At 40.6% G+C, this 19477-nt stretch overlaps 1 protein-coding gene across 14 annotated transcripts in view; it reads left to right on the top strand.

Moving 5' to 3' along the window:
- Positions 1-19477, top strand: part of picalma (phosphatidylinositol binding clathrin assembly protein a) — a 142019-nt gene that overhangs the window by 79410 nt on the left and 43132 nt on the right. For 8 of the 14 annotated variants that reach the window (XM_078545726.1, XM_078545721.1, XM_078545725.1 and 5 more), the window contains exons 10-14: positions 2714-2837; positions 5173-5312; positions 7235-7335; positions 13072-13218; positions 13345-13428. In XM_078545726.1, the coding sequence (XP_078401852.1) occupies positions 2714-2837; positions 5173-5312; positions 7235-7335; positions 13072-13218; positions 13345-13428 (596 nt within the window). The remainder of the gene's footprint in view (positions 1-2713; positions 2838-5172; positions 5313-7234; positions 7336-13071; positions 13219-13344; positions 13429-19477) is intronic. The other 6 variants (XM_078545732.1, XM_078545731.1, XM_078545730.1 and 3 more) reach the window with 2 other exon arrangements.

Below are 19477 nucleotides of genomic sequence, written 5' to 3'. Positions count from 1 at the left end.
CTCACCTGGTTTCATTATTATCTATTTAATCGTAGCTAGAGAATCACCTATAATTGCTTCTCTTCCCTCTCCCATACCTCTGGTGTCCCCCAAGGATCCACCCTTGGCTGCCTCTTATTTCTCATTCCACGTGCTGCCTCCCAGTGATGACATCATCAGAAAATTAATTTTCACTTGTAGGTTGATGATCCTCAGCTCTACCTCACTGCCACCTCTCTTGACTCCTCCACTGTTGCTAAATTATCGGATTGGTAATCCAAAATCTAGTACCTTTAATTATTTCCTTTAATTAAACATTGAAAAAAATTGAAGCCATTATCTTTGGTTCCTTTTCCAAGCTCCGTTCCCTAGTTGTCACATGCATCACTCCCTGGCAACTGAAGCTGAACCAGACTGTGCTCCAAATCTTGGTGTCATATTTGACACTGAGATGAACTTCTGACCGCATTCTCCACGCCATTACCAAGACAACTGTTTCCACTTCTGTAACATCATCTGACTATGCTGCTGCCTCAGTTCATCTGCTACTGAAACCGCCGTCCATACTTTTGTTAACTCCTAGACTTGACTATTCCAGTGCACCCCTGGGTGGCCTCCCATGTTTCCACCTCTGAAAACTTGAGGTTATCCAAAAATCTGCTGTCTGTTTCCTTACTTGTGCCAAGTCCTGGTCACCCATCTCTTCTGTGCTCATTGACTTTGGCAACAGGTCGAGCGATGCCTTGTTTTTAAAATTCTCATCCATGTTTTCAAGCCCTTTTATGGCTTTACCCCTCCCTAACTTTCCTAATCTCCTCCGATACCTGCATTCATCTAATTCTGATCTCTTACACATCCCAATTTTAATTGTGCCACCATTGCCACAGCTCTAAACTCTGTCATCCGTTCCCTAAATCTCCCCGCTGTTTCACGCCTCTCCTCAAGTCATTCATCAAAAGTTACCTCTTCGATCAAGCCTTTGCCCATCTACCCAAATACTTCGTGGCTCAATGTTAAACCCTGCTTTGTAACTTTGTTGTAAAATACCAAGGGACGTTTTATTGTAAATCTATTGTAAGATGTCAGATGTTATAGTAGGCTAAGGGCACTGAAGGGCAACTCATTCCTTTTTTTTTGTTTTAATGATTTTCATTTTCAATGTGTATCTTTTCATTTCTTTTCCATCACACCGGGATTGCTAAACTTCTTTTTGAAGTACATGTCTGAATTAATAATAATTGGATGTAATTTGCCTATATGCCAATTTTGCCTGAAGTTTACCTAGGTGACACAGTAATTGGAGGCCACTTGAACCATGGGATTTAATCAATTGTGAAAAATATTTGACAAATGTTCATTTTTACTTCTGCTTTCCCTCGCTTCATATCTATGGTCTTTCCCTTACCAGTGTCCCACTTTCTTCACTTGGTTTCTCCTTACTACTCGATGCTTTTTAAAAAAATTACAGTAGCAATTTGGAGGTTGCATCCATATATGTAAACTTTAGCATGCTTCAGAGTCCTTCGTTGAATCTCTACAACCAGTGAGAAAGTCTCTGAGGATACTTTTCAAAGCAGGACTACTTCATAACCCATTATCCTCAAATTGACTTGCTCTCTTTCACTTTTCTTGTTCTCTAGATATAAGCATTGCTAGCAAGGCCAGCAGTTTTTGCCCATCATTAGTTGCCTTTGGGAAGGTGATGTTGGTTTGCCTTCTTGAACAACTGCAGGCCAGGTGATGAAGGCATTATAAGGAGTTTTCATAATTTTCACCCAGTAATCAGGAAACAACAATGATATATGCCCAAGTCAGGATGGTGTGTGACTTGGAGCGAAGCTTGGGGGTGATTGTGCTCCCAAATATTTGCTTTCCTTGTCCATCTTGGTGATGGAGATGCAAGTTTGTGAGATGCTGTTGAAGAAGCCCTGGACTGTTGCAGCACTTGTTGTAGATGGAACACACCAGATACGGTGCATTGATGGTGGAAGCAGTGGATGTTTAAGGGTGTAGATGGGCTGCTGATCAAGCAGACTTCTTTGTCTTGGATAGCATTAAGCTTCTTGAATGTTGTTGGAGCTGCACTTATCCAGGCAAGTGGAGAGAATTCCATCACATTCTTGACTTGTGTCATGTAGATGGTGGAGAAGCTTTGGGGAGTGAGGAGGTGAGCCACATGTCGGAGAATCTAACCTCTAACCTGCTGTAACAGCAACAGCCATATTTCTTAGAGAGACTCTCAGGAATATTGAAAAGTGAGGAAGGAACCATAATTGCACGTATGGAGAATGGAAAAAAATGGGCTGCCAGCTGCATGCATCACCCAGTGTATGGGCACCTATTAAATTAATGTCTCCTTGTGGGTTTTGAAAGCAATTCTCTAACTTTCTTAATCCCATTTTAATGGAGTGGGGAGAACCTTTCGTAAGATAATTTAACAAATTATCTTCGATACATTTATATAATGAGTCTTTGGCTTTGGCTCTTATTTTGTGTTCTGTGAAGCTAAAACTGATCTCTTATAGGTCACTACTTTTTAAAAACTTGCCTAGAAATAGAATTTGAAGGATTCAGTCCCAAAAGGCAAACAGTTCGTTGTAAAAGTTATGAAAGTACTCGTGGGGGTTTGCTAAATCCTCATGGGCTGTCACTGCCGTGCTTTTTTAGAAAACCAAAATATTTTAAATTGTTCATTTGCAGGTCAGGTTTAATACCTATTTCTTTTTTTTTCCAGGGCTAGCACCCTTTCAAATGCAGTCTCATCACTTTCTAACACTGGCATGTCACTTAGTAGAGTGGACGAAAGAGAAAAACAAGCTGCTTTGGAGGAGGAGCAGGCCCGGTTGAAAGCACTGAAGGTATTGTGTTGTTTGTTTTCCTTCCTTCACCTTCCCCAACCTGCTTCCAATTCCCCAACCTGCTTCCAAGACCAAAATTAAAAGTAGAAGGCCATGTTACCTGTGGCTTGTTCTCTTGTTAGAATATTGACATATTTTGATAAACTGTAATGCATCTTTACTTAAACAATCTATTCAATTCCATATGCTGATTTTTGCCTTCTCCCCGAACCCACATTTTTCTCTGGCTTCACTCCCATCTCTCCTTATATCCTCTCCAAATGTATCTTCTTGATGAAATCCATTGCTACTCCCTTGACTCCATTCCTACTAAACTGCTGACCACTGAACATTCCTTCTTCCCTTCTTTGCACATAAAAGTATGCCATTTTAAGTGATTTGCACCTCAGTTAGTCATCTTTCCTTTCAAATCCACTATCAGTGCCACCCTCCCCAAAATGCCCACCCTTAACCCTTCCCTTTTTTTTTTTGCAAACTACTGCTGCAACACCAGCCTCCCTGTCACTGTTCTCTGAATATGTTGTCTCCTCCCGAACCCTTGCCTATCTTTCAAACAGGCTTCTGTTCCTGTCATAGCATTGAAATGACCCTAATCGAGTTGCAAATTGTATCCTTTGTGATTGCGACTGCAATGCATTAGCTCTTCATCCTTCTTGACTTCTTTGCACACTGTCCTCCTCTCGGCTTTATTCTTTCCTACCTCAGTAGGATTGCTTCAGTTTGGTTCCATTCTTACCTATCCAGGTCACAGACTGTACGTTGGAAAATAGAGACCGTTTAAGTAAGTTATATTGGTATTTGTGGGTGTTAGGAATGAGTTTTAGCTTTAATGTTTAAACTTTGATTTCTATTTCTGTATCTGTGTTAAGAAAGGTCAAATGGAGTTTTAGTTTCACTTTAAAAAGTTACTTGCATTTCTAATGAGAGTTTACGACTTAAGTTAAGCAAACACAAGGGTAGAAGAATTAGACTGTTGCTTAGCAACAAGGGTCCAGAGAGGCAGGTCGCTCCCACAGACACAAAAACTAAAGAAACAGCAGTTTTAAGTTTCAGTTTGAAGCCAGGACTCCAGAGAGACTGGACACTGGGAGAGGGAGTTGTAGATTTCCCAAAAGAACCAAAAGGTCCCTAGGCCAAAGGAATGGGACAGAAACAGGAGAATGCCCCAAGAAGACCACCTAGTCAAAGGAAAGATAGGAACTTGGAAAAGGTCCTGTAGAGTAAAGTTAAGAGTAAAGGGCAGAGAAAGGCTTCAAGTTGCAGAAAGCAGATTTAAAGTGAGATCAGCCTGCAAGAGGCAAGAAGGACCAGAGAGTCAACTGAAGGTCTGAAACCCTTTGCTATGGGTATGTGAAGCAGTGGTGGCACTGTTGACGGCTGAGTCAGTGAGAGAGAGTGCGTGTAAGACAGCTTGAATGCATGTGGTGACTGAGGGAAGATGAACATCAGAAGGAGAGTTTGAAACGCTGGAGGTGAACCCTTGAGGAAGACATCTGAGAGAGAGCACGGTTTAGGAGAAGATTCTAAGGCAAGGTCTTTGAGAGTGGAGATTGGAAACCCTCGTATGAAAGATGGAGTGTAGTGAGACTGGTTGGCTCATGGTGTGACAAGCATCTGAGGGGGGAGTTGAGGAAAGATCCTTAGCATCTGGTTGAGGTGGCATCTGTCACTTGGTTTTTGAATGTGGTGTGTCTGACCACAGGGTGCCGTAGGTTTTCATGGACTGTGTACTTACTGTGGACATTAAAGTATAAGATAGCTTTTGTGACTTGTGTTATCCTTGCAAATCTGTATATATCTGTAAAGGAATAGTTGTGGGTGAAGGAGTATTGTAATATAGCTAATCTTTTCTTGTTTAATAAATGTTTTATTCTTTTGTTAAAAGTTCATTAGCTGACTCCGGTGACTCTGTTCAGCAGCTACTTCCCATGTAGCTAAACAAACAAATAAAAGCTAGGATCTATCAAGCTGGGTTCCACTCTGGGATCAGACTTGTCTAGGGGTAAGCTCAGCTGGGATCACAACAATACTACTTGGAGCTCACTTTCCTGAGTTTCCTGCATTTTTTACTTTTATGCATTGTAAAGTATCATAACAAAAAAAAGATGAAGTGTAATATTTAATGTTTTTTGAATGTTATGAAAATTTTAAAAGAACTACAGCCCCCTCCCTCAAATATATGTTAATTCAATTTTAGCTGATTAAAAATGATCCCCCAGTTAGTTGCTCAATAAATTTTAAATGTTAGATTGAGCATCTGGTATATTTGGTTTGTTTGTGACCAGGTAAAACTGTTTTTCCTGTCTGTTAAATAGTTCGAATTGATTCCTAACAGGAACAGCGCTTGAGGGAACTTGCAAAAAAACCCTATCCATCTTCTGTGACAACTGCAGCATCACCCAGTTCTACCTCGGGTGGGAGTATCAGCACGACTGCAGCCATAGACCTCTTCTCAACACCTGGTTCTTCCAACAGGTATAAGCTTTTCAGCTGTTTTTGGCAGCATAATCATCGTACTTGTGCTTTTCAGCCGTCTACTGAATTTGACCATGAGGGAGTGGGTTTCACTACAAAACCTGAGACTGTCCTTAACCGATAACACAAATTAAGTTCCAGTAGGACTCGGGATTGTGATGCATGTCAGGAGCTTGGGGGGAAAAAAGAATTTTTCAAATAAATTTCTTAATGAAATTGGATAAAAGCCAGTTTCCGAAAAGTTCAAATACTTTAACCCTCTGTCTGTTGGACTGATCATGGAGCTATGGTAAATAATGTCTGAGTGATTTGAATAATGCACATTAATATTAATCATTAATATTTGTGAACAGAAACTGATAATATTGATACTAATATGATAACGATTATTTTTCAAGTTATTAAGTTTCTAGCATTTCAGTGCAATTGCAAATGTACTTCATTTGTTGTAAAACCAGTTTGAGATGGTTCAAGTAAAAGTAATTGCACCAGAAGTGTGTTGGCGCAATCTTAAAGCAAAACGGTTGAAGTGAATATTTATCTCTCAATCAGGATCTCTCAGACATATTATTACTTGATCATTATCATATTGCTCTTTGTGGGAACTTGCTGTGTGCAAATTGCCTGCTGGATTTCCTACATTACAACAGTGACAAAAATGCTTCATTGGCTGTAAAGCACTTTGAGACCTCCGGTAGCCATGAAGTACAAGTCTTTGTTTCAAAGTATATTGATGAAATGCTAAGTAAGCCTGGTGACAGGTCAGCTTTGCAGTGAGGAGTGTTTATCATGGGGAGCATGGGAGATGCTTTCAATCTGCACTACCTTCCTCCTCCACCCCATCCCTCAAAGCATTTTAAAGAAGGCAAAACCAGCTTTTCCAATGTATAGCTGAGTCATACAGATCAGGAAAGTTTGACATTCAATCCCCTAATATTTAAATGATTTCTGATTAGACTGGTGTATGAGCACTGTATTTGGGGTCAGTGCCTCTTGATTAGCAATGGGAGAGAATTGATACCATCAAAATTCCATGATCCTTAATGGAACTTCATCTGTGCCATCGGACAAGGATGAAATCTGTATTAAAACCCACTCCCTTGTGACAAGAACTCAAATGAGAAACATCCTCTTGATCAAGATACCAGGGAAACTGACAATAATGAAACTGGACCTCGGAAAGATTTCAAGGCCTTTAGGAGAAGGAGAGTAAAGATGACGGGGAAAATGTTTTTTAAAACATGATTACACAGGGGCGAATTTTTGTATAATTTAAATGCATTTTCATATTTCCTGGCTGGAAAGCATTTGCTCCTGCAATGCATTCTGGTTTACATATAGTCCATTGATTCTGGCATCTTTACTTTCCTTAATCCCAGCTGCAACTACATTATAAACTTGTTTTCATTTGAGATTGGCATCTGGGTGTGGATTGATTGCAAGTCATCACCTGTCTAAATGATAGCTAATCAGCGACAGGCAGGCTGGTTAGCTTCCTCATTCAAGTGGGTCTGACATGATGCAGTTGTCCAAGACTGCTTTTCCACTCGCATAAATTCACATGAAGTTTCTCCAGCGGGTAATTGATTTCTTTGAATAAAGAGAAAAAGAGAACCTAGGGCTGACAGTGAGGAGAATGGACCTCTCATCCTATTCTGTTCTTGGGGTAGCCTTCCTTTATGAATCTTTACAGAATGGGAGCACCTGTCTTGAAATCCCTTTCAACTCTGCAGAGTTCTTAGTGATTGCCCTTTTACTTGTTTAGAAGCTAATTTTCTAGCCATACTTGAACTTAAAATGGTTGATTTTACCTTGCTGGAATATTTTTGAGGAACCCAATATGATGCTAAATAGATTTTAAATGCTTCACATTGTGTTCACTTGGTTTGGAGTACAAGGCTGTTTGAATTTTTTCCCTGCAGCACTTCCAAAGTGCCAAATGACTTGCTTGATCTTCAGCCAACATTTCAGCCATCCATGCAAACTATCTCAACGGTACCCCCGGCAGCTAATACATGGGGAGGTAAGGTGCCTAGAAAAATCTTTTAAGTGGCAAAAAAAAACTTTATTTGACATTTACAAAACTTTTGCTAAATTTCAGGTGTATATTCAGATAATTTGATTAATTGATCAAAATGCATGAAAGATCTAAAAATTGCTATGCTTGAAATTGAAACTAGTTTAAATCAATTAAAAATCACTTTTATGAAGAAAACCTATACAGCCTTATTATGCAATAATGGTAAGGAATGCAGATTTTGTATTCGATTACTACTTCAAAGAGCATTATAACGAGACAAACATCTAAAACAAGACTGAACAAGTGCAATATTTCAGACACTTGCAATCTGGTACTTCTTAAATGCCATTTTTAAGCAGAAGATTTAGTGCTTTACCTATTTTTCAACATCTTTTTCTCATTTAGATTTTTTACGAGGCCACGTGCTCTGATTGGATGGGGGGATGCTTGAGTGGGGGAGTTATGAACGGGAAACCAGAAGCACTGGTTCTCTGAACATCCTACGGTTAAAAGCTGGACTTGTACATTATTTTCTTCAGGTTTCCTGCTTGACTCCCAGTCTGATCAGCTGGCTGCCTGTTTGTTGAGAGAGCCTGCAGCAGAAGAGCAAGGAGAGACTGGCGGGTTGGAGAGGGGAAGGAAAGAGGTTGGGGCTGGAGCCCTCACTGGTTGTCGTGGCAGTGGGGGCAAGGAAGTGAGCAGATGGTGGGTTAGCAGATGGGATCATGGTGGGTTTACAGAGTAAATTATTGGGCTGGGAGGTAAAACCCCTGGCTCTTCCAGGCCCACAAGCAGTGCTGTAAGGGCACTTACCTTGTGGATCCAGGTGGTCTTATTTTTTTCTTGCCAAGCTTCCTGAGGCCAGGAAAACCCAACCAACATTATTTGGTAGAACCGTGCAGTCTCCTTAGCTATTATCAATCCACCTCCTGAGAGTGATTTGATTTAAAGTGGTTGGAGTTGAGTTTTAAATTTTTTAAATTTTAACTTCACACTTGACCCGAATTCACCTGCTTTTAAGGGTCTAAAACTTGGGAAAATGTGTATATATGGTCTCTAAATTTGTGGTAGCTTCCATATGTATGCTGATGGCACTACCTCTCTTGGCCTTTCAACTGCCTTTTGAGTTGCTAGACTGTATATTTGACATCCAGTGTTGGATAATCTGTAATTTCCTGCAGTTGAACCTTGGGGAGATTGAAACCATTGACTTTGGCTCTGGCCACAAAATCCCCGCTATTGTGACTAACTACCTTCACGGCCCTGGTAACTTTCTTAAAATAAGCTAGATTATTTGCAACCTCACTGAGCTGTTTAACCCCAAACTGAACTTTGACCTGATATTCCTCCTCATCACAAAGACCTTCATTCCTGTGTCCTTGCATGCTCCTGCTGCTCTTTTGATTTTGGCCTCCTTTAATTCCACTTCACCTTGAGTCAGTTGGCCCCAAAGTGTGGGATGCTCTCCCAATATTTCTGTCATTCTGTCTCCATTCTCTGTCAAATTTCCAGTTGTTATGTTTTTGTCGTGCTTTGGAACGTGACTTTACTTTAATTGTTGAATGCGATTGGTAGTTTTTCTCATCTCTCCAGTGGATGGAATGGGCTTTTCATTGGTGAACCAAACTTAATAGATAGCTATTTGAGTCAATCTCAATTTTTTGAAGTACAGAAACATGAGGCCTTTGAGGGGTGTGACATTATAGTAGTCACAAAACCTGTTATATAAAAATTATTGGTTCAAACCTGTCACCAGAACTTGACATGAACTAGCCTGATCCTACAGTACAGTTCTGAGGGAATTCTGCATTGTTGAGGGTTCTAACTTTTGGATACTCAGATGGATACGCAAACTCTTGTGGCGTAATTTGGGGTTGCAGAATAAGGCAGAGAATTCTGCAGGGGGCATGGTCAATGGTGCATTCATATCATTTGCTGTTTGTGGAATTCATGATGTGCACAACTTGACTGCTGTATTTGTCTATGTAACAGCTATGCTGACACTTAGAGGTAATTGGTTGCAATGCTGTGCAACATCCTAACAAATTGAAGAGTATGATATAAATGCACGTTATTTTTTAAATATAGACCATTTATTTTTGTGCTGTACCAGTTGCACGCTGTTGTTAATGTTTGTCGTCCAGATACCATAGTGGTAATCTTAGAAAAGTTTAAATTAAATATATTTTTAAAATGGCAGTTGTAAAAATAACATTTTAAAATAATTGTTCACCCAGTGTGAGCATGTTCAAATATTTCTGATTTCAGTAGTGAGATGAAGCTCTCAAAAATAAATTGTAGCCAGGGTCAATGTAATTGATTAAGTGATTAATCTTAGGAGGAATGAGGCTATCTTTTATTTAAAAAACCCTTTTAAAAATGTGCCCATCCATAATCTATTAAGTGATGCAAGTATTTTACTTAGTGTATTTTTGCTGCCCACTCATTTTTGGATGATAAAGCAGGGCAAACTAGTTACTGTGAGTGTTTAAAATATTTTAAATTTTGATATTTTGTGCAGATAATTTCTATGGGAAACTGCAGTGACCTTCCAATGAAAGGAAGCAAATGTTAATAAATGTGTCTATGTAGTAAACAATAAAGTGAAGATCATGGCATTCCAGTCTGCCTGCCTGGTTGGAAAGATTTACTCCCCGCTTGTCTAGGATAATGGTTAAAACATTTTGGAAAAAATCCTTGCTAGTATTTTTTTTAATTGATATAGTCAAAGATGTATAGCAAGTTTGAATTTTAAATACTTTTTCGAAAGCCATATTTGTTCAAGATTTTTATAAGTCCTAAAGTCTGTTTAATATTCTCTAAATTTAACCAATTCCCCAGATTAGTTCTGAAAATCCTTTTTCCAAGCCTACGGAAAGAAGGAGATTTAAGGATCATTTGGACTGTCAGCTGCAGTGTCACTTTACATTTTGAACAACTGTGTATCGATATTTTTGAGCAGCCAGTACAGTTTATATCACTGGTTGTAATTTGGTCAAGATTCAGTATAGCATTATAGCATTTGCTATCAATTCTGTTCACAGTCCAGATTTATTTTGTTGAGATGATCATTGAGCACCCATCTTCAGTTTTAGCTTTTATAATATTAAAGTTGCCTGTTGGTGTGATTTAGCAGGCTGGTAGCTTTTTGGGTGCAAGCCGTACACAAAATTGGTATCTTGTTGGCATTATTTTGATGGACCATAATAGTTTTCAACCATGCTTTTGCCTCGGAGTCATGGTGCTGAGCAAAACTTCAGTCTTACCACACAGCAAGGAACACTTAGGACAAATTATGCCAAAACATACTGTACATCCTAGTGATACATTTAAGAAGCATTATTGTAGGAAACCTGACCTCCCTCTCGAGTATGGAATGATGTGCACTTGAGAAACATATTAGCAGACAGAAAATGTTCAAAACTCTATCAGGTAAGGTAGCATCTGTGGAGAGAGTAGCAGTTAATGTTTCATGTTGATGACTTAGAGAATAAAAAAGGGGTGGGTAGGGGAAAGAACCAACAGGAGGATCTGTGATGGGGTGGAAAGCAGGAGTGATTAATGGCCCAAAGGGATGATGGTTCAAAGAACAAGGAGTTGGTATTGGGATCAGTAAAGAAACACCAGATGGGGCCAGAGGAGGTAACAGCAGAATCATTACCAACACCCACTGTCTGAGAAAATTGGAAGATTGGCTATGATTTAACATCTGTAAGTACAAGTTATAGGTTATAGGTAATCTATTCAAGATGAAACATTTTAATAGATGATTAAATTAGCAATTGAATCAAACTTGATGTGCCCAATTTTCAAGAAGCCAATATTCTTTGAGAAGCCAAAATGGGAAAAGCAAACGTGCAGTAATCTGGTCATACCATACCCTATATTCTTGTTAGTCTAGTTTAAGTGTTGGTGATGGATATTATTTCTGCACAAATCATGTCAGCTAGTCATGAGAATTCCGTTCCATATTATACAATCATATGGCAATTATCATTTAGACATTTGCAGCTGTAGCTATATTTGTGACATTTTCAAAATCTTTTTGTAAGTTGATCTTTAATAGAAAACAGTGGAAACATCAAAAACTGGATTGTGTTCAAAGAATACCAACACAAGTGGAATGCCAAGTCAAGTTGGAGGCTTGGAAAATAAATGCTAGTGTGTGTGTAATTAAACAGTACAATGGCTGGTCTCATCATTTCACTATTCATGATTCATTTATAAAGCTAGCTTCTGTTTTTGGTGAATGATCACCCAGATGCTGTGGTTTAGCCTTGACTGCAGAATGCAGCTGGGCATTTGAACAAGAATTAATTCAGCATATTTTACATTTAGCACATTTTGCTTGATATGCATCAAATTAAATATTTTGAATGTATTGCAATTAAAATGAGTAAAGCTTTTCCATAAAAGCTTGGCTGACTGCACTATGTGTCAGACTCCAGCAATCTGATTTAAAATAATATATATTGAGAGATTTAATGGGGTTGGGGACACAGGGAGAACCTAAATGTCTAAAATTCCTGTTGGTTTAGTATAAAGTGGCCCGATTACTGGAGAAAACGTTAGTTCTGAAATAAGGACACTTCACTACACTTTTCGTGATAAGAAGGGAACGTTTCCTTTGACATATGATTATCAGAGATGTTGGTTAAGTGCTGAGAGATGTTTGATTTGTTATTGGCAAATAACAGATCAATTGAGTTGATTTATGTATCATACAACATTTGCAAATAGTTTACTATGCATGGGTTACTAGGATTATGACTATGTCGATTCAATGTGAAAGTCCTTTTATAGCACAGTCAGGTAGCTTTCTGAATTTTGCTGCTTGATCTCAATGAGACTCCAGAAATATATAGAGTGAGGCTATTTGTTTTAATTTAACAACTAATGCTGAGGCAGTTGCACTGAAATTTATGCATATCATGATATGTCATCAACCCCTATCCAAAGTTGATGGACTTGTCTGGCAGGTTGAATTATGTGTGTGGTTAGATGAAGGAGCTGCATGTTTCAAGCTCTTTTTTCAGAGCCAAAGTCATTCATGTACTTGTTTGCAGTCACTTTATTTTTACATGGTGCCTGTTTTTTCCTCCACTCTATTCTCTCCTTCCCTCCTGTGTAAGAAGAAAGAGAAAGGAGAATAACTGTTGCTTCTATAATCTTTCCCCAAGTGTGAATTGATTTTTGGATAGGGGAGCTTCTTTCTTATAGCATAATTCTTTGTCAAGGGAGGACTGCAATTGATCCAAATGTGTTTATCCCAATGGTCTTTGTGTGAGGTTTAGGAATTCCTATTGCTGGTCATGCATGGTGATGAAACTAGTATAAGGAACTGTAAACATAGCAACTTCCAGCATTTATGTGAATGTTTGCATGTTTGAATATTGCATAAAACAATCTTAAAAGATACGATTTGCATGAATAATTTGAAACCTCCAATTAGAGGGGATGCAGTATGCAGTAAGCTTTACTGACCAGGCTGGATAAAGTAAGACTCATTCATTGAACTGATGAAAATGGGAAAGAAATTTGACACTGAAATATTCAAGTAATGGCAGATAGTTCCACAAATTCAGCAAGGACAAGGTTTCACATCAGCAATAAACTGTTTGAACTCATCACACATTGAATATATGTCCCTTGACTAAGTTGTTTTTCTGTCTTGTGACCTGATTGTTTCTTTGCTTTTCCTTGTTTTGTTTCTGCTTTCTTTACTGTTGCTGTTTATAGATCCTTTCTCCTCTTCTGGTGCTGGTGATGAAGCCATTCCAAGCTTAAATCCTTTTCTTACGAAAGCTGATGAAGCTCTAAATACCACTGTCGCCTTCTCAGATGGTGTGACCTTTACTTCTAGGACGCATAACCATGAAATGTTTGGTAAAATCCTAACTATTTAGTTATATTTTCTACCAGGACCAGTTAAAATTTGCTTAATTATTGAAACTTATTTCAGTATTTCAAGAATTTGAATCTATGAACACATGCAATTTCTTGATTCTCCAGATCATTTCAATCCTTTTACTGAGCCAAGTTCTTCTGTTGCCACAAAATATGAATACACTCCTCGGATAGACCGTTTTGTCTCAGGTACTCCGATGGAAAGTTTTTCCACTACAGTATCTATGTTTTCTCAAATCCGAAAACATAGTACACACTTTTGAAAGTTATAACCGAAATGAAAAAAAATTAAAGTAATTGAGCTAGGCCTCTTCCTTTTCTGGTGAGTGAGTAATTCAACTTATACAGCCATGATTCTGCACTGTTCTATGCATTTAAATTTTTATGCAAAGAGTAAACATTTTTTCAAGTAGGTTAGTTCTTAAGAATTAGTCCAGTTTATTCATATTGGTTGGATTGTTGATTCATTTATCATATAATTTTCATTTCATTTATTCAACAGTATAGTGTTTGTGTGTCTTACAAGAGTTGATACCCTACAGTTTTACCTTGAATCAATTTTATTTGAACGATTTGTCAAAACTGCATGATTATTTTAGAGTGACTTTGTCTTCTGGAAAAAGCCTTGTAACCTGCATTCAGGTTGTTTTGATGTGTGCGTTTATAAGGACCAAACTGCAGTAATAGCATCTCAGCATCACCTTTTTCAGCAAATTGCATGCCCTTCAGCTCAGGATCATACGTCATACATTCCACTTACTGTACAAATTGCAAATTTCACTTCTGCATACTGGATGATTACTGGAGGGGTTGTAGTCAGAAAGGCACTGTTAAGCATATATTATGGTCAAACCCCTGCCTTCAACCATTATGATTAGCAACCTGGGAAATCACAGGAAAATGATTGATCTCGCAGTTCTGGAAGACTTGGGCCCATATTTTAGCTTCCGGGTCAGGAAGAATTCCCGGCTTTGCGAACCCGACCGTTGAAAATAACTGCCTGCATGTCAGGTTTTCAATCCGGGCATGGGGCTGGATTGGAAGTCGAGCCTGCCGCCCCTGGAGTGGGTGCAAAGGGGGGCTGGGAGGAGGGCCTGCCTTTGTGCTCCAGTGCTATGTTAAATTAAATTAAAAAGAAAAGTGAAGAACAGCCCTCACTCCTCAACCCCCTCATTCAACAAATGCTCCCATGCCGCATCTATGCCAACCTAGGCTACCTCAAGCCCTCTATGCCAACCCATGCCCCTCCAACTGTTGCCTTTACTTCCTCCATGCCAACTCACCTGGTGTCCTTTGACAGCCCCAATGAGTTTATGCACTTTTTGCGCACAATCAAGTTTACTTTTAACAATCCTAAAGGATGTCTTCCCTTTCTCAAAGGTGTCCTGGGACCAGACCCAAAGAGGTACTGTGGCTATCCAAATGAATCCACGAAGTTCAGACCTCTTCTTACCTGGTCTAATCTGCACGCTCTGGGTTCCACACCTCTGGCCAGCAAAATCCCACTTCAATGGAGGCAGCTGCTGATTTAAATGACCAGCTGCCTCTGTAAATGGCACATGCGTGAACCCTGGCTTGACTCCACTCCTGCCTCACAAAAATGGAAAATGCCGTGTTCAGGGACGGGGCTTAGAATCTCTGGCCATTTCCGGGATTTTCGCCACGATGGAGAGGCTCTTTGTCGTGACACATATCTGGGCCCCATCTCATGCTTTGTAGTTACTGGAGGACAAGGATCTTCTCCAGTATGCAGCTTGACACCTATCTTGTAACTAGAAGCAAGAACTATCTTCCCACTGTAAACATAAGCCACTTGGGGCAAATTATATTTAGGCCACTGTCTGAAACTGGAGAAGTACCAATTTGGAGGCTCATTCAGCACACCCCCATGCCAAAAACACTTCCCAGGTGGCGTAAGCCAGCTAGTTTGACTGTCCCGTAAGTGGGTAAGGAGAGTAGTTCCAACCAAGAGAACAGCCAATAAGCAGGACTGTCTTGTGCCTTCATGTGTCTGAATCCCAACTAGCAATTCCTTTTACTCGAACTGTATTTCTAGTGCAAGTATTATCCTGCAAAGAATGTTTAATGTAGAAACATAGTGCTCCTTTTTTTATTCTTTGATGGGATGTGAGGCATCGCAGGCAAGGCCAGCATTTTTTGTCCGTCCCTAATTCCCTTGAAATTAGTGGTTTACTTGGCCATTTCAGAGGGCAGTTAAGAGTCAACCACATTACTCTGGACCTGGAGCCAGATCAGGTAAGGATGGCAGATTTCCTTCCCTAATGGACATTAGTGAACCAGATGGGCTTTTACAACAATAGATAGTTTCATGGTCACCATTACTGAAACTAGCTTTATATTCTAGATTTCATTAATTGAATTTCAAACTTCTCCAGCTGTAGTGGTGGGATTTGAATCCACGTCCTGAGAGCATTAGCCTGGGCTTTTGGATTATGTGAACAACATACAATGTTTAAAAAGATATTACTGTGACAACCTTGGACACTTTTTAAAATAAATGGATAGTTTATCCCTGACACAAGAAATATTCATTACTCAAGTTCCTAGAGTAACTCAGAGGCTGTTTCTTCCCATTTTGTTGTTCTTGAAACTTAGATGAAGTTTTCATTTTCCACCTGAATTTTCTTCCTTTGAAAAGGAGACACTCCTGAATATTTGGGCAAATGCATTACAGTTGGGTTTCATTTTATGCCGACTGGTTTAATTGTCCATTTATTCTCTGCTTCCCCTTGCAATTTGAATTTTATGATTGAAATAAGGTCTGAGACATTTTATAAAAATCTTCATGGAGGAATTGGAATTGAGCTCACAATGTAGGCTGAGAGGGTTGCATTGTCAGATGTACCATCTTTCAGTTGATATATTACATTTTCCTTCAGCAACATCCTTCTCCCTTTCAAACCACTGTCTTCACCCAACTCCTGAAAAAACCCTTGACCCATCCACTATCACCCTATCTACAATCTCACTTTCCTTGCCAGGCTCTTATACCATGCTGCCTGTATGCCCACCCCTTCCAAATATTCTTTAAGTTTTACCAGTCCAGTTTCTGCCCTTCTCATGGCATCAAAGTACATAAAGAAATTCCACCCAATCTTTTTCCTCAGGCTCATTGATTCCAGAACTAAAGGAAAACTTTATCGTTTAACCTCTTAATTCTCACATTGGCCATATCTACTACAAGTGAAATGGCCCCAGTATCACAAACCTATCAGCATAGCAATGATTTCTCACCCCTAATATCATCCTAGTGAAAATGTCTGAAACTAATGGGAAACAAGGAAGTGGCAGAGACTTTGAACAAGGATTTTATATTTGTCTTCATAGTAGAAGACACAAAAAGCATTCCAAGAATAGTAGAAAATCAGGAGGCAAAAGAGACGGGGGCGGGTGGGGTGGAATCTTAAAAACAATCAAGATCACTAGAGAAAAAGTCCTGGGAAAATTAATGGGACTGAAGTCTGACAAGCCCCCTGGACCTGATGCCTGCATCCTCGGGTCTTAAAAGGAGTGTCTGCAGAGATAGTGGGTGCATTGGTTCTATTCTTCCAAAGTTCCCTAGATTCTCGAAAGGTCCCGGCGGATTGGAAAACTACAAACGTAATACTCCTATCAAGAAAAGAGGGGGACAGCAGGAAACTAATGGCCAGTTAGCCTGATATCTATCATCAAGAAAATGCTAGAATCCATTATTAAGGAGATGGTAGCAGGACATTCAGGGCGGAATTGTCCCAGATTTGCACGCAATGCGGTAGTGGGCGGGATTTACCCGCCGGCCGCAATGTTGCTTTTCACACAGTATCGTCCTAATCATGCATTCCCGGGAAACACGCCAGGTCTCTGGCGGGTGGCCTCTCATTCGCTGTCATCTTGCCACTCCCTCATGCCGGGTGCCATATTTAAAATGCAGCCATGCGCACACCTCTGTGCTTCCAGCCCAAGACTGCTGCACAGAAGACATGGCCTCGAAAGGCAAGACGACTGCAACCCCTTGATTCAGTGACATGCCCCTGGAACACCTTTTGGACGCCGCGGAGGCCCATCATGCTGCTGCCTATGTCTTCTAGCCTTGCTTTGGCTGGGGAGGGGTGGGGCAGCAAAACCACCAATCTGGCTTGGGAGGTGGTGGCAGCGATGGTCAGTGCCAAAGCCTGCAAAAGAGGACAGCCACTCAGTGTCTCAAGAGGATGAATGACTTTCTCTGTTCCGCCAGGTAAGTCACTCTTCTCATCACTCTCAACTCTCTCTCACTCAAACCCATCACAGATCCACAGGGATCTCACTCACTGCCATCACCATTCATTCTCTCTCTCTCTCACTTACCTTCATTGATCTCATCTCGTCCATGGGACCACTCGCCACCCACACATGCCAGGCATACTTCTCACCTAGCCTGGCAGGCGTCCTGCTTATACACACCATCTGTATTCATGCAGGACAAGCTGGCACACAACAAGAGGGAGAGGTTGCAGACTGGTGGAGGAATGCCCAACATCAAGGTCCTCACAGACTTTGCAAATAGTCACACAACTGGCCAGCAAAGATCTGGACCATTCCTGTGCTGACGGTGAGGTTGGCTGTGCTCAACCAAGTGAGGATTAGCCAGTTAACAGGAAGCAGAGGGTTGGCATTAACTGGCCTTTTTCTGGTTTGCAGGATGTGATGAGTGGTGTGCCACAGGGAGCAGTGCTGGGGTCTCAACTTTTTACAATTTATGTAGATGCCTTGGATGAAGGGATCGAAGGAATGATTGCTCAATTTGCTTGGGGCCAAAAAGATAGGTAAGAAAGTAAATTGTGAAGAGGACGTAAAGAGGCTACAAAGTGATATAGATAGATTAAGTGAGTGGGCAAAGATCTGGCAAATGGTGAGAGACTGCAGAGCTCTGAGATTCAGAGGGATCTGGGTGTCCTGGTGCATCTCAAAAGGTTAGTATGCAGGTACAGCAAGTAATTAGGAAAGCTAATAGAATGTTATCATTTATTGTGAGGAGAATTGATTATAAAGGTAGGGAGGTTATGCTTCAGTTGTACAGGGCATTGGCGAGACCACATCTGGAGTAAAACAAAAACAGAAAATGCTGGAAAAACTCAAGCAGGTCTGACAGCATCTGTGGAAAGAGAAAGAGTTGACGTTTCGAATCCGTATGACTTCTTCAGAGCTGCAGAGAAGTAGAAATGTGATGAAATTTATACTGTTTAAGGGGGGGTGGAGTGGGTGAAGCTGGATAGAAGGCCAGCAATAGGTGGGGGCAAAGGAGAGATTGACAAAGATGTCATGAACAAAAGGACAAAGGGAGTGTTAATGGTAGTGGTAAGAGCCAAAAAAAGTGCTGATACTGGCATTAAGGAGCGAAAGCAGGATGTGATAATAGCAGAACAAGGGTAAGCACTCTGAAAAGAACAGCATGAACAAGTAACAGATGGCCCTTGTGGGAGGGGGGGTGGGGGTAGTGGTGGTGGAGAAAAGAGGGATCGAAAATGGGATAAAAATGGGGATATAAAAGGGAATAAGGCATTGAATAAAAATCAGTGGAGAAAAATGAATTTGGAAAAAGGGATAAAAACGGGGTGAAAATAGAGGAGAGAGTTCATAGTCTGAAGTTGTTGAACTCATGTTAAGTCCGGAAGGCTGAAAAGTGCCTAATCGGAAGATGAGATGCTGTTCCTCCAGTTTGCGTTGGGCTTCAGTGGAACATTGCAGCAGGCCAAAGATGGACACATGGGCATTAGAGTAGGATGGTGTGTTAAAATGGCAAGCAACAGGAAGGCCTGGGTCTTGCTTGCAGACAGACCAAAGGTGTTCCGCAAAGCTGTCACCCAGTCTGCGTTTGGTGTCTCCAATGTAGAGGAGGCTGCACTGGGAGCAGTGAATGCAGTAGACCAAATTAAAGGAAGTACAAGTGAAGCGCTGCTTCACCTGAAAGGAGAGTTTGGGCTCTTGGACAGTGACAAGGGAAGAGGTAAAGGTGCAGGTGTTGCACTTTCTGCAATTGCATGGGAAGGTGTTGGGCGTGATGGAGGAGTGGACCAGCATGTCCCTACGGAATGCTGACGGAGGGTGAGGGGAAGATGTGTTTGGTGGTGGCATCATGCTGGATTTGGTGGAAATGGCGGAGGGTGATCCCTTGAATACGGAGGCTGGTGGGGCAAAAAGTGAGGACAAGGGGGACCCTATCATGGTTCTGGGAGGGAGAGGAAAGTGTGAGAGCAGAGGC

The sequence above is a fragment of the Cetorhinus maximus genome, chromosome 7, assembly GCF_964194155.1.
Source record: "Cetorhinus maximus chromosome 7, sCetMax3.hap1.1, whole genome shotgun sequence".
NCBI lineage: Eukaryota > Metazoa > Chordata > Chondrichthyes > Lamniformes > Cetorhinidae > Cetorhinus > Cetorhinus maximus.
Note: the sequence above shows the minus strand (reverse complement) of the source record. Positions and strands in the feature narration are given on the sequence as shown.